This window comes from Tauraco erythrolophus, chromosome 6 (genome assembly GCF_009769465.1).
Source record: "Tauraco erythrolophus isolate bTauEry1 chromosome 6, bTauEry1.pri, whole genome shotgun sequence".
In the NCBI taxonomy this organism is placed as follows: Eukaryota; Metazoa; Chordata; class Aves; order Musophagiformes; family Musophagidae; genus Tauraco; species Tauraco erythrolophus.
In genome coordinates this window covers 62,750,814-62,762,875 of record NC_141470.1, presented here as the reverse complement: position 1 = coordinate 62,762,875, position 12,062 = coordinate 62,750,814, and the positions used below count along the sequence as shown (strand labels likewise).

At 42.8% G+C, this 12,062-nt stretch overlaps 1 protein-coding gene across 2 annotated transcripts in view; it reads right to left on the bottom strand.

Moving 5' to 3' along the window:
* The window catches only part of KIF26A (kinesin family member 26A), a 109,532-nt gene that overhangs the window by 38,537 nt on the left and 58,933 nt on the right, over positions 1-12,062 (bottom strand). For both annotated transcript variants that reach the window (XM_086613379.1, XM_086613380.1), the window contains one exon: positions 11,835-12,001. In XM_086613379.1, coding sequence (XP_086469505.1) covers positions 11,835-12,001 — 167 coding nt within the window. The remainder of the gene's footprint in view (positions 1-11,834; positions 12,002-12,062) is intronic.

Genomic DNA, 12,062 nt, shown 5'->3' with positions numbered 1-12,062 from the left:
CTTCAACTAGCTTTACTAATAATGTTCAGATTAGATTCATTTTATGCTGATTAACTTCCACTGAGTCATTTCCTCCCAGTAAAAACTTCACAGGGCAGTACTTCTTAGTCAGTGAGCTCCATCACTGAGGACATGAAAAGCCCAACAAAGCAGAAAGCAACCCCAAGAGCGTCACTCTGTGATGACCAGCAAAGCAACATTAACTGATCCTGAGTGAGGTACTGGCTCAGCTCTTTGGAATGTCCTGCCAAAAGAAATATCCTCTATCCTCCAGCAGGAAGGATAAGGGAAGTTTTAGAAAGCCAAAATTCACTGCTCTTTCACAGAGGATTTAAAAGTACCTTCAGAAGAATCTTGTAGTTGATCAAGCACTGCAGCTATAGTGCTGGTGCATTATTTTGGCTTGACATTTCATTTTTGTTATAAATGATAACATGGATGTCTTATTTTGCCACGAGCACAAGCAAGCAAAATAGTCTAGCTCAGAATAGAGACAGTGTAACTTGAAAGTCCATCTGCCCTGCAAACCACATCCTGCACACAGTAAACTGAGCATTAGAGTGACTACAAGTCAGCCACGAGAGCTAAATATTCAATTAACTACCAGTCTGATTTTACTATTTTGCCTGCTAAGTCTGACTGTCTTAATGAAGTATTAAAATAGTTAAATACATAATTGGAAGAGTCTGAAAGTCACTAATAAAGTTGCAAAACAGGTGCAAACTGTCAAATTACATCCCCACAGCAAAGTCACCGTTATAAATTTACCTATGGAATGCTCCATTCCCACTTAAGCAAAACCACCAGCGCAGCTGCCACTGCTACCGAGCTGAGAAGCCTCAAATAACGGGGTCGGAGCAAGCACTGGAGTTCAGGAGTCCAGGAACCAAAAAAGCAGACAGACTGGGAAGGCTAGGGTGGGGAGGGAGGCAGGAGAGTGCTCCTCTTGACAAGCTAGGAAGGGCAGAAAGAACGGAAGATGCCAAAGAGAAAAAGAGACTCTGGTAGCTAGACAACAGTGAGATTCCATGTATTGAGGAAAACAGAATAATCAGGTGCGTTCAGCTATGGATGAACAAGAAAATATAGAAAGGATCACATGAAAAATCCTTAAACTAAGGGAGAAAATTCTAAGTTCAGGAAAGCAGAAGATCAGAGAGAGGACAAAGTGAGAAGAAATATCTGCACAACTCCAGTCAACATTATCCATAAATACTTCAGACTTTTCCCTATTTTAAAATCCCTTCCACTGACCATCATTTACCCCCACAAATAAATTCAAACTTGGGTAGCTCTGAAGGCACAAATTCTCCCCTCTGACATATCTGTGAGCACATCTGTTTAAATTATCCTGCTTTGCTCCTCCTCCTGGGCATCACGAACATCTCAGAATATAGCGCTAAACCAAGACCCAACCGCTGCAACAGCAGTCTGCTCTGAACCACCTAGAGCAGCTCAAAAAGTTGCCATGTCTCCTGGGGGGGGAGGGGGGGGCTGCCTCTGGTGCTTCAGGACCTCCTGTATTATCATCCATCAAGGCACTCATGGCTGACAAAAAAAAAAAAAAAAAAAGAAAAAAAGAAAAATCAACCTTTCCCAGGGGTGGCCTCACATGAAAAAGATCTTTAAAGCATCTGGTCAGCAGGAAACTCTGCAAGTGTTTTGTTGTGTCTCAATCCTGCTTTTGCTGTGAATCTGGAGTAAAGATCTAGAACATCCTCTCCAAAATCCCAACCTCTACCATGAGGTCCCTACATCACCAGATTCATTTTTCCCCCTCTTTCACTGTCTTCTCCTTTTCCTATTTCCTGCCAACCTGGTTGGCACCAGGCCTCTCTCCTTTCTTCATTCTGCATAAATGAATACCATGTATACCAAAAAACGGTGTATCAAATATATACTGAAATATCATGATCCCTAACCTTCTATACAGGGAGCTTCGTCTTCCAAGGGAGTGACTCCTAGATGCCCAATGCTGCTTCATCTAGTCACCATCACCCTCTCTTTCTCAATCAATTTCCCTTTGAGGCTCTCAAATCCTCACCACGAGCTCTCCACCTTGGCTGATTATTCAGTGCCTCCCCGCTCTAATTAAATAGCCATATCCTGATCACACATCTATTGGCCTTCGGGACATTTTTCTTGCTTTCAGCAGTGTTCTAACTCAGCAGTGCTGATGTCCAAAACTCTATCTTACCTCTCCTCTCAGCTACTCTGATTTATTTACCTCCTCCCTCTGTGGAACTACAGCTCTGTGTCTCATCTCTGTTTGCCCCATCAGTCTCATAGTCATCACGGACGAGTTCTTCATAGCAGGGAGCCTGGCTCACCATACGCTGATAAAGCACTGTGTAGATGTATGATGCAGTGTTAGCAATGATGCCAGTAATGATGTTCTGCTCTTAAACATGCTGTCCTGAGAGTCATTTCTGTTTCCAAGAATAAAGTCTACTAAACTCAGGCTTATCTTCTAATTTATCCTCCTTACAGGCTAACACGAAATGGGATATACCTAAAGCATACACTGTTTTGTCGGTCCTTAATTATAGGCAGTATTATGCTGCCACAGCAACCACAAAAGCTTAAGCTGCCCTAAGATGATAGAAGATACTGCACAACGCTGCACACCCTGCCCAATCTCCTGTCCCCACATAGTGCCGTGTGACATGCGGATTATGTTTATTCTCCAGGGACAGCTGGCAACAACATTCCAGAAGCCACAGTGTGGCACCGGCAAGACAAGGCAAGTTCTTTGGTGGCACCCACCCCGTCTCCATTTGCACATCTGCTTGACGGCTTTCTTGCTCTCTCTGGCTACACGCAGAGAGGAAAAGGGGGCCAGAAAGGCATCTCCCTCTCCAGCATCACACGGTGGGGAGGACACTCTGTAGGGACCAGGCTGCTCCAGCCCACTAGGTTCAGGAGAAGGATTCATTAAGGGGAAAAGGCTAATTATATACCTGGCTCTCTCTGAAAGAGCTGGATGCTCCACTTCATCCGCACATCTGTAGCTCTCCTCCCAGCTGCAGATTGCTCAGCCACCCTTCCTGACTGGCTTGCAACAGTGATCAAATGGCAGCAAGAGAAAGCAGAGCATTGCTGGGCATTTAGCAAAGAACGGTTGATGCACAGAGCAGCTGTTGAGCTGTGTTAATGCCAGTGAGCCATCATGTCCCTGCAGAGCCCCGCAGCTCCTGTGACACTGCTACAACACTGTCAAGTAGGGACATACCATGAATGGGGTTTTGGGTGTACCTGCTGGCAAGGTGGTCTTAATCGGGAAGAGCTGGTACCCTGCTTTCCTAGATAAATAATTCAAATTTAATTTTCCCACATTACCTCCACATAGGATTTCTTGGGCGTGGGTTGTGCTTAATGAGGAAGCTTTAATAACTGACTCTGCTTCTTCCCTTGACCTGTCATTCACTAAGAATTTACCACCATTTCCCATAACGATAGCGAGCACTCCTGTTTCGACCTCACAGACTAGCTGAACTACCACAGGTCAGCACAAAAAAGTCTAACTCAAGATCCAATGAGTCACACATTTTCTTCACCTTTTGGTGAACTACTACTTACTCATAACCCAGTTATCTACTTTATCTGTCAAAGAGATTTAAATTGTGCCAGCTCCGCACAAAGCCAGGATACCAGTGCATCCCAGCAGGGTACAGGGCAAAAGTTTACAGCTATTAAACACAGAGAACTGGTGAACTACATTATGAGCTTAGCAGAAACATAATTCTTGCTTTTAACAGGACAGAGAATGACAGGCTGAAGTGATTTAGCTAGAAACATCTTAAACATGGCAACTTAAAAAAAAAAAAGTTAAGTTTCAATTTTTTTTGTGCTTTTTTCCTCTGCATTAAATTCTGAAAGTACTGATAGTCATGGAATAATCAGGTTTAACAGGTTAGCAGTAATATATGCCTCAAGTGTTCCTAATACATCATAATCTTCTTTCACAGAATTTGCATCACTGTCAAACTGAACTACTGATTTTCGGTTGATGCTTTTAACGTGTTTCTATGGTTACTTTCCAAGGTCGCATCACAGAAGCCTGAACAGCAATTCAGAAAGACAAAAGGCATTTTGCATCCTTCACCATATTAAATAATTTATGAAAGTTAAAGCACCCTCATAGAAAAAAAAAAATCATAAAAGAATAGGTTCTGAGGTTATTTTCTCAGCAACAGTTTGAAGAATAGTAAAATCAATATCTCCACAAAAGCCTTCAAGAACTAGACTATTTGACTCATGTACCATATGATACAAAATGCTAAGGAACACATTGTAAGTTCAGATCTATATGCACAAGCCTACACAAACCGCATGAATAGATCTTAAAGCAGAATATGTAGACACCTAATTGCTGCTGTCAGCTCCATCTTTTAAATCAGGCACTAGGCATTGTCTTAGAAAGTATTCTAAATCTTAAGAATGCAGAAATAAAACTGACAAAAATGAAGTAAAAATGGTAATGACAGCCTTTATTATTTCCATCATTTTTTCATTCAAAGCCACACAGATTTCATCTGTCCCCAAAACGTTACAAATTTTGACTGGTGTAATGAAAGCTTGTACACAAAATATCTGAATTCTCTGCCTACCGCTACACTAGATCAGAGTTTATTGGAACTAATTGAAGTGTCTGAGGCTTGGAACAAAAACACATTAGTCATTTAGTGGTTGTGCTAATATTGCTATGCCTTTCCTGCAGTTTCATTAGATACAGACTGCTTCAATACCCTAATCATATGCTCAGTCACAGCACAATCAGTACACAGAGTACTGACAAGCTGTCCCACCATGCCTAAAGCTGATAAGGTGTCTGCTCTATGAGTAACCTCAATTATTGACTATATTTTATGGTCAATCTAATGACCAAATGCTTATCAGTGAACCATCAGGTGCCTGTAATAGGATAGTGACCCTTAGTTTATATGTACCATTACTGCTCATTAGTGAATAATTAGATTCTTTAATCCACAACTCACAGGCATTAAAATATGACGGAATATCCTGAATCTAGAAAAAGACAACTATGCTTATTTTAACTCTTAAGATGTTCAATTGCATTACTCAGAGATCGTATGTTATATCTTGTCAAGAAAAACTGCTTCTAAAAAGCGTATCACATGTAATGTTTTATATCATGCCTAAATTGACACAGCTTTCCCAAACACGCAGGAATAGGACGAGAGTGGAAAGATAATGGGTGTGATTCACCACTGTGATTCTCCAGATTTATTAACTTAAGTGGTTTTAACCTAGCAAAGCCCAGCAACACTGCAAATAATTTAGAAACCTGAAAACTAGTGAGTGCTGTGTTTGGAAGACTAATTCATCAAATGAAAGCGGGCAGATGCAAGGGAAAGGAGCTGCAACTATACAGCGGCAGCAGTCGCACAGCAGCAAGTGCCACCCTGTGATCAAACCAGTTTGAAAACACATGAAAATAACCCAACATCAAACAAGATTAAAATTTAAGAAGGGGGGACTTAATATAGTTTGCCTCCTGCTCAACGTTGCTCAGGGTTGCTTGGTTTTATGCATAATTTCTTCTGAACAGCTTTGATTCCTCCTAGCTGCTCTGTCACTGCTCTAAACCCTCCTTCCAGCTCACCCTTGTGCACCAAGGCCAGACACCCATGCTCTCCCCAAAACACCGTACCCCACCCAGCAGCACAGGCAGTGCTGCCACCACTGTCACCAGCCACCAAGGCGGAAACGGCACGTTAATGGTGATAGCTTCGATTTCTCAGGGGACCTTGATTCTCCTCCCAAGGCAATGATATTTTCACTTTTGGCAGACAGTCCATTAACCTCTTCCCAAGCGTGCGCCCATTCTCCTCCTCCTCGCTGCCCTTCTCCTGCCTGTTCTTGGAAACACCATTTCCTCTCTTCCCCAGGTGTTCAGGAGACAAAAAAGCCAACAGCTTATTACAGCTTTATACCACAATATGCCAATATTTACTTAGTTGAAAGCATAGCCCACAGAAGGGTCCTAAACTATCTCACGTATTTTCACTTAGTAATATAAAGTTTGTTCAGGTTTCTTATACAAAAAAAAATCCAAACACCTGGAAACAGGTAAAAAGTGTGGAGCACTAAGCAAGGCACGGTTCATGCCGCACCAAGGGACAAAACCCAGCTGCATTCTTCTTAAATCTGAAGAACGCCAGATTAAACGTCTCCTCCTTCATTGTTAAGGGTAAACTGAGAGCCTCTTCACAGCCATCCATGCCCACGAGCTGGGCTTTTTGCTCTGTCTTTCTTACTCTGTCAGTGACCTACGGAGAAGTTGCATCATTTTCTGCTAAATCCTCTGGTCCTTCAGTAACATGATCATTGAGTAACGTCTGGCAATTTGCTTGTGTGACACAGTCAGATGTTAATCAAAGCTGTCCTCCTTCTATGACAGATCAGAGTGAGGAAAATAGCTTAAAACTGATTTAATTTCTTAATAGGCGTCTGTCTGCTGGCTCTAATATTTGGCTTTGATTTTGAATACTTAGCACTTCCATGGTAGACACTGCATTTCTAGGTAATGAATAAAACACTTTTTTTTTTTTTTAAAGCAGAACATAATTATGCTTGAAGAAACTAAATATGACATTCAAATGAGAAAGAGCTTTGGATGAATATGTAGGTTTGGGCAGCACATATGCTTAACAAAATCAACGCATTCACTGCAAAGACTGTCTTAAAGATACTCATTTTAACCATGGGTACCTCTTATCACCAGGTAAACGTTTTGCTGCAGCTCTTAGTTATTATTTTCCAGGTGAGAACACGAACTCTCTGTACGGTCTTTTGAGTTTGTGACCTTACAAACACAGAGCTATGACTCTCACCAAGGCACAAACCCGATTAAAAAACCAACCAACAAAACCTGCACAGACCTCCTCCCTTCCCAGGCATAAGGCAGCCCACAAGCAAGAGTCAAAGGGTGTTATTTCACCAAATAGAGACTCTAGTTTTAATGTGAAAAAGACATTTATTTGCTGCCAGGAAAGCATGTCACAGCCCAAAAGCTAATTGTGCTAGGACCTGTACAAACGCAGTTAGTGCTGTTTCATGAAGAACAAGACTGGAATCCTTTAATTCATGTGAAAAAAATCTATATCTAGTGGTGTTGCTGCTAAAGAAATCACAGGTGCAGTTTCCGCAAGCACCCTATGAAGGCTTTGTCTTCCAAAGTAATTAACCCTACACCCCAATACACTGAATGTTAACATACCTGCATATTTTTGCCTAGATACTCTATTTCTATGACAAAACAGCCCTTTTCCACAGCTGAAGTCCCAATCACAGCCCCTTTCACAAAAGGGCTCTTGTAAAAAGATGGAGGTGCTCAGTAGATTTGGTCAAAGAGAGGGCAATGGTTCGGGGGGAGAAAAAAAAAGTGTGTGTGTGTTTATCAATATATTAATTGCATTTATTCCAGTAGAGAACAAGCAACAGAATGTGCCAGGCTCTGCGTAACACAAGTAACACACTGGCCCTGCTATGAAGTTCACAATTTAAGTGACCGAGGAGAGAAACGTGGTAAGGAAAGAATCAGAAAACACAATTAATAGAGACTACAGCATAATGCTAGTGCCATGACTCCTCTTTCATCCCCGGGTGCTTGCTGAGAGAGCATCAGCTGAACAGAGAGGCAAAGGACAGAGAAGATGCTACTGCAAAGGATTCAAGGCAGGGACAACCTTATCCTTAATGTGCTTGAGGCTGGATGGTGCAAAGGGAAAGAGGAGATGGGACCGAAAAGGCTGGAGGGAGGAAGCCTGATATCCCTTCAGTACTGAACAAAACCAGCCAAAACTGTTGATATCCCAATACTTGTGGTCCCTGGATAAGCTGCTTCCACCTTAGTTTCTGCCAACATCTGTCTCTCACTCATCCTTGAAGATTTCCTCCTCTTTCTTTCCCCTCCCACTGAGGACTGCATGGCTCAAGGGCAGGAGGAAGCCTCAGCATGGAAACTTTGATCTATAAGGTCCCCATGGCAGGAGGAGTCAGAAAAAGTAGCAGCAGGAGAGGAAGTCTCTTCTGAGGTTAATGCCGATGGTAGTGGAGCAGCCTGGCCAAGACTATGCAACAGTACCCACCTGAGGACCTGCTTAACATATTTACGAATGCCAGGGATCAATAATGGATCCCTCTCCCCCAGCCTCTATGGGATTTTCTGCATTTCAATTTGTGTGTTTTTAACCACAGTCATAACTGAATTTGTTTCTTGAATTCTTGCTTTTAGGGAACCCGAGATTATTAGATGGGCTCTGGAATACTGAGAAAGGAATGCTGAAAATACATTAATTGGCAATGTGATGAAAGATCATGAAAATGCTACAAAATTAATTCAGATAATTGATAACTATCAAAGGAAAAAATTTATTTCTCACTGAAGTCTCTCTTCAACAATCACCACAAAAAAAAAAAAACAGAAGTGCTTTGTGCAAAAAAATTTCAACCCATCCTGTTCTTTGGTTAAAAAAATTGAAGGGAATCAATTTTGAAGAGAGGAAACATGCATAGGGAATAAGCAATGTACTAATGGATTTTTAAATGTTTTAGCTAGCACATAGCTGCTAAAGCTATAAAACTCTGATTCACTGAGGGCAAAGACAGATTCATGAGAAGCAATTAGGGCCTGATCCAACGTACAATGATGTCATTTGCAGTCTTTCTGTTGACTTCAAGAATCTTTGAATCAAGCCAATGACAATCATTAGTAAGGATCTGCCACTTTACAATAAAACCAGAACTGAGTTTTGCTGACCAGTGACAGAAGCATCACTGGGAGAAAATATTTTGGATCTTATTTCAGATTATTAGGCACTGATTTCTGTCTCTCAATTCCAAAGTGGGTCACAAAATGCAAAGGCAGGGACTGGGAGAATGAAGAACTGCCCACTGCAGGAGAAGATGAGGTTCGAGACCATCTAAAGAACCTGAAGGTGGACAAGTCCATGGGACCTGATGAGGTGCATCCGCGGGTCCTGAGGGAACTGGCAGATGAAGTTGCTAAGCCACTATCCATCATATTTCAGAAGTCGTGGCAATCTGGTAAAGTTCCCAATGACTGGAAAAGGGGAAACATAGCCTCTATTTTTAAAAAGGGAAAAAAGAAGACCCAGGGAACTACAGGCCAGTCAGTCTCGCCTCTGTGCCTGGTAAGACCATGGAGCAGATCCCCTGGCGACTATGCTAAGGCACATGGAAAATAAGGAGGTGACTGGTGACAGCCAACATGGCTTCACTAAGGGCAAATCCTGCCTGACTAATTTGGTGGCCTTCTATGATGAGGTTACAGCATTGATGGATAGGAGAAGAGCACATGACATCATCTACCTGGACTTATCCAAAGCATTTGATACTGTCCCACAAGACATCCTTGTCTCTAAACTGGAAAGACATGGTTTTGATGGATGGACCACTCAGTGGATAAGGAATTGGATGGATGGTCGCACTCAATGAGTTGTAGTCAACGGTTCAATGTCCAAGTGGAGGCCAGTGACGAGTGGTGTTCCTCAGGGATCAGTACTGGGGCCAGTGCTATTTAACATCTTTGTTGGAGACATGAACAGTGGGATCGAGTGCACCCTCAGCAAGTTTGCAGATGACACCAAATTGTGTGGTGTGGACATGCTGGAGGGAAGGGATGCCATCCAGAGGGACCTGGACAGGCTGGAGAGGTGGGCCTGTGAGAATCTCATGAAGTTCAACAAGGCCAAGTGCAAGGTCCTGCACGTGGGTCGGGGCAATCCCAAGCACAAGTATAGGCTGGGCAGAGAATGGATTGAGAGCAGCCCTGAGGAAAAGGACTTGGGAGTGCTGGTGGAGGAGAAGCTCAACATGAGCCGGCAATGTGCGCTGGCAGCCCAAAAAACCAACCGTATCCTGGGCTGCATCAAAAGACGTGTGGCCAGCAGGTTGAGAGAGGTGATTCTGCCTCTCTGCTCTCATGAGACCCCACCTGAAATACTGTGTTCAGCTCTGGAGTCCCCAACACAAGAAGGACATGGAGCTGCTGGAGCAGGTCCAGAGGAGGGCCATGAAGATGATCCGAGGGCTGGAGCACCTCTGCTATGAAGACAGGCTGAGAGAGTTGGGGCTGTTCAGCCTGGAGAAGAGAAGGCTCCGGGGTGATCTTATTGCAGCCTTCTAGCACTTAAAGGGGGCCTACAGGAAAACTGGAGAGGGACTTTTTACCAAGGGCATGTAGTGATAGGACAAGGGGCAATGGCTTTAAACTGAAAGAGGGCAGATTTCGATTAGATATAAGGAAGAAATTCTTCACCCTGAGGGTGGTGAGGCACTGGAACAGGTTGCCTAGAGAAGCTGTGGATACCCCATCCCTGGAAGCGTTCAAGGCCAGGTTGGATGAGGCTTTGGGCAACCTGGTGTAGTGGAGGGTGTCCCTGACGATGGCAGGAGGGTTGGAACTAGATGATCTTTGAGGTCCCTTCCAACCCTAACCATTCTATGATTCTATGATTTTATTTTCTGTATTCCCCAGTGAAAGTTACTGTCTTTACACTTGCTTATGACATACATATTTACACTGAAATAAATCCAAAGTAGATTAAGCTAAACCACACTGTTCATATCCACAATATGAAATACAGTAATGAAAGCAGTGCTGCTGTCCAGTCTAGATACTTTGGAGACGATTCATCCGTCCTTATTTAGGTAATTAAACAAAGATATGTCTGAGGTTTTCCCCTTCCCTTTCCTCTCCACTCTCACTGATGTCAGACATCTGTCTTAAAGTGAAACAAATCATCCTCTGTAAGCAATTATTTCTCGGTGTTGACTTTAAACCTGCAGCACTTGGCGCAGAGACAAAACACTTACACACACCACTCTCGGGGCAGTCATTTCCCAACCCCTTGCAACCAGACAGACTGTGATACGTAGGCATGTAATGCTTAAGATTCATTGTACTATGTTCCTCTGAAAACAAGACATGGGAAACTGAGCTCCTTCTGAGGTCAGATTGTAACTTATAGTGAACGTCACTTGTTAACGCAAAACATTTTAAAGATCAAGCAAAAGGAAACAACACAATTACCATCATGATTACATGATAAGAAAAATCCTCACTCAGTGCATAAATTTGACTTTAATGCCATTCACAGACATGCATTTTTCAATATTGTCTCAAAATATATTCAGTTACGAATTTAAAAAGGAGTTTGGAATGCAAGTACAAAGCCCTGAATTTTGTTGTTTTAAATACCATCTGCTTGACAGCGTATTGCATTTAATCAACATTGCTAATTACAACAAACATTTCACAAACAAAACTAACATATGATTTTCATTATAAGACCCAAGAATAGAAAAAAAAGATTGTTCTAGGCTACAGCTAAAAAAAGGATGTCTTTAACTGTTGTTACCAACTATGGGAAAACTTATTAGCACATATAGGCCATGCCACTGAATAAAAGTCTAACTTTATTTTATTTAGATCTGAGTGAAAAATCTTCTAATTCAGTTTCTGCTCCAAGAAAACCTACAGAATAACAGAGTTGCTACAGGCAGAAACGTCCATTAAGGACTAGACAAAGACCAACACTTGGTCTTGTGTTTTAGTCAATAGAGGTTCCTGCTCAGGTCTCCAGAGAAAGAAATGGACCATCACCATCACATCTCTGCTCCCCAGTGGCAGTGGGAAGCCACAGTAATGACCAGGTGACCAACTCCACCTCTCAGCAACCAGCACCTCACACTACCTTCTACCCATGGCAAGGAGACTGAACAGCATTTCACAAACGTTGGAAGACCCAAGAGCAGTTACAGAAACCAGAAAGGTGAAAAACTACCTTATGAAGAATGAAGCTGCAGCTGAGGTACCTGCCGAGACCCCAGCTGGAGCAACCAGGCTCTGGGAGGCTGACGAGCCACCTGCTCCCGTGGGGTCAGAGTTGTTCTGCCCTGAGCTGATCTGAACATTGGGACCATCCCGGCCACTTTCTGGTGCTGTTTCTGCCTGGAAAAAAACACAAACAAACAAAAACCATATGTACAGGTTAGTACACTAGCTGAACGGC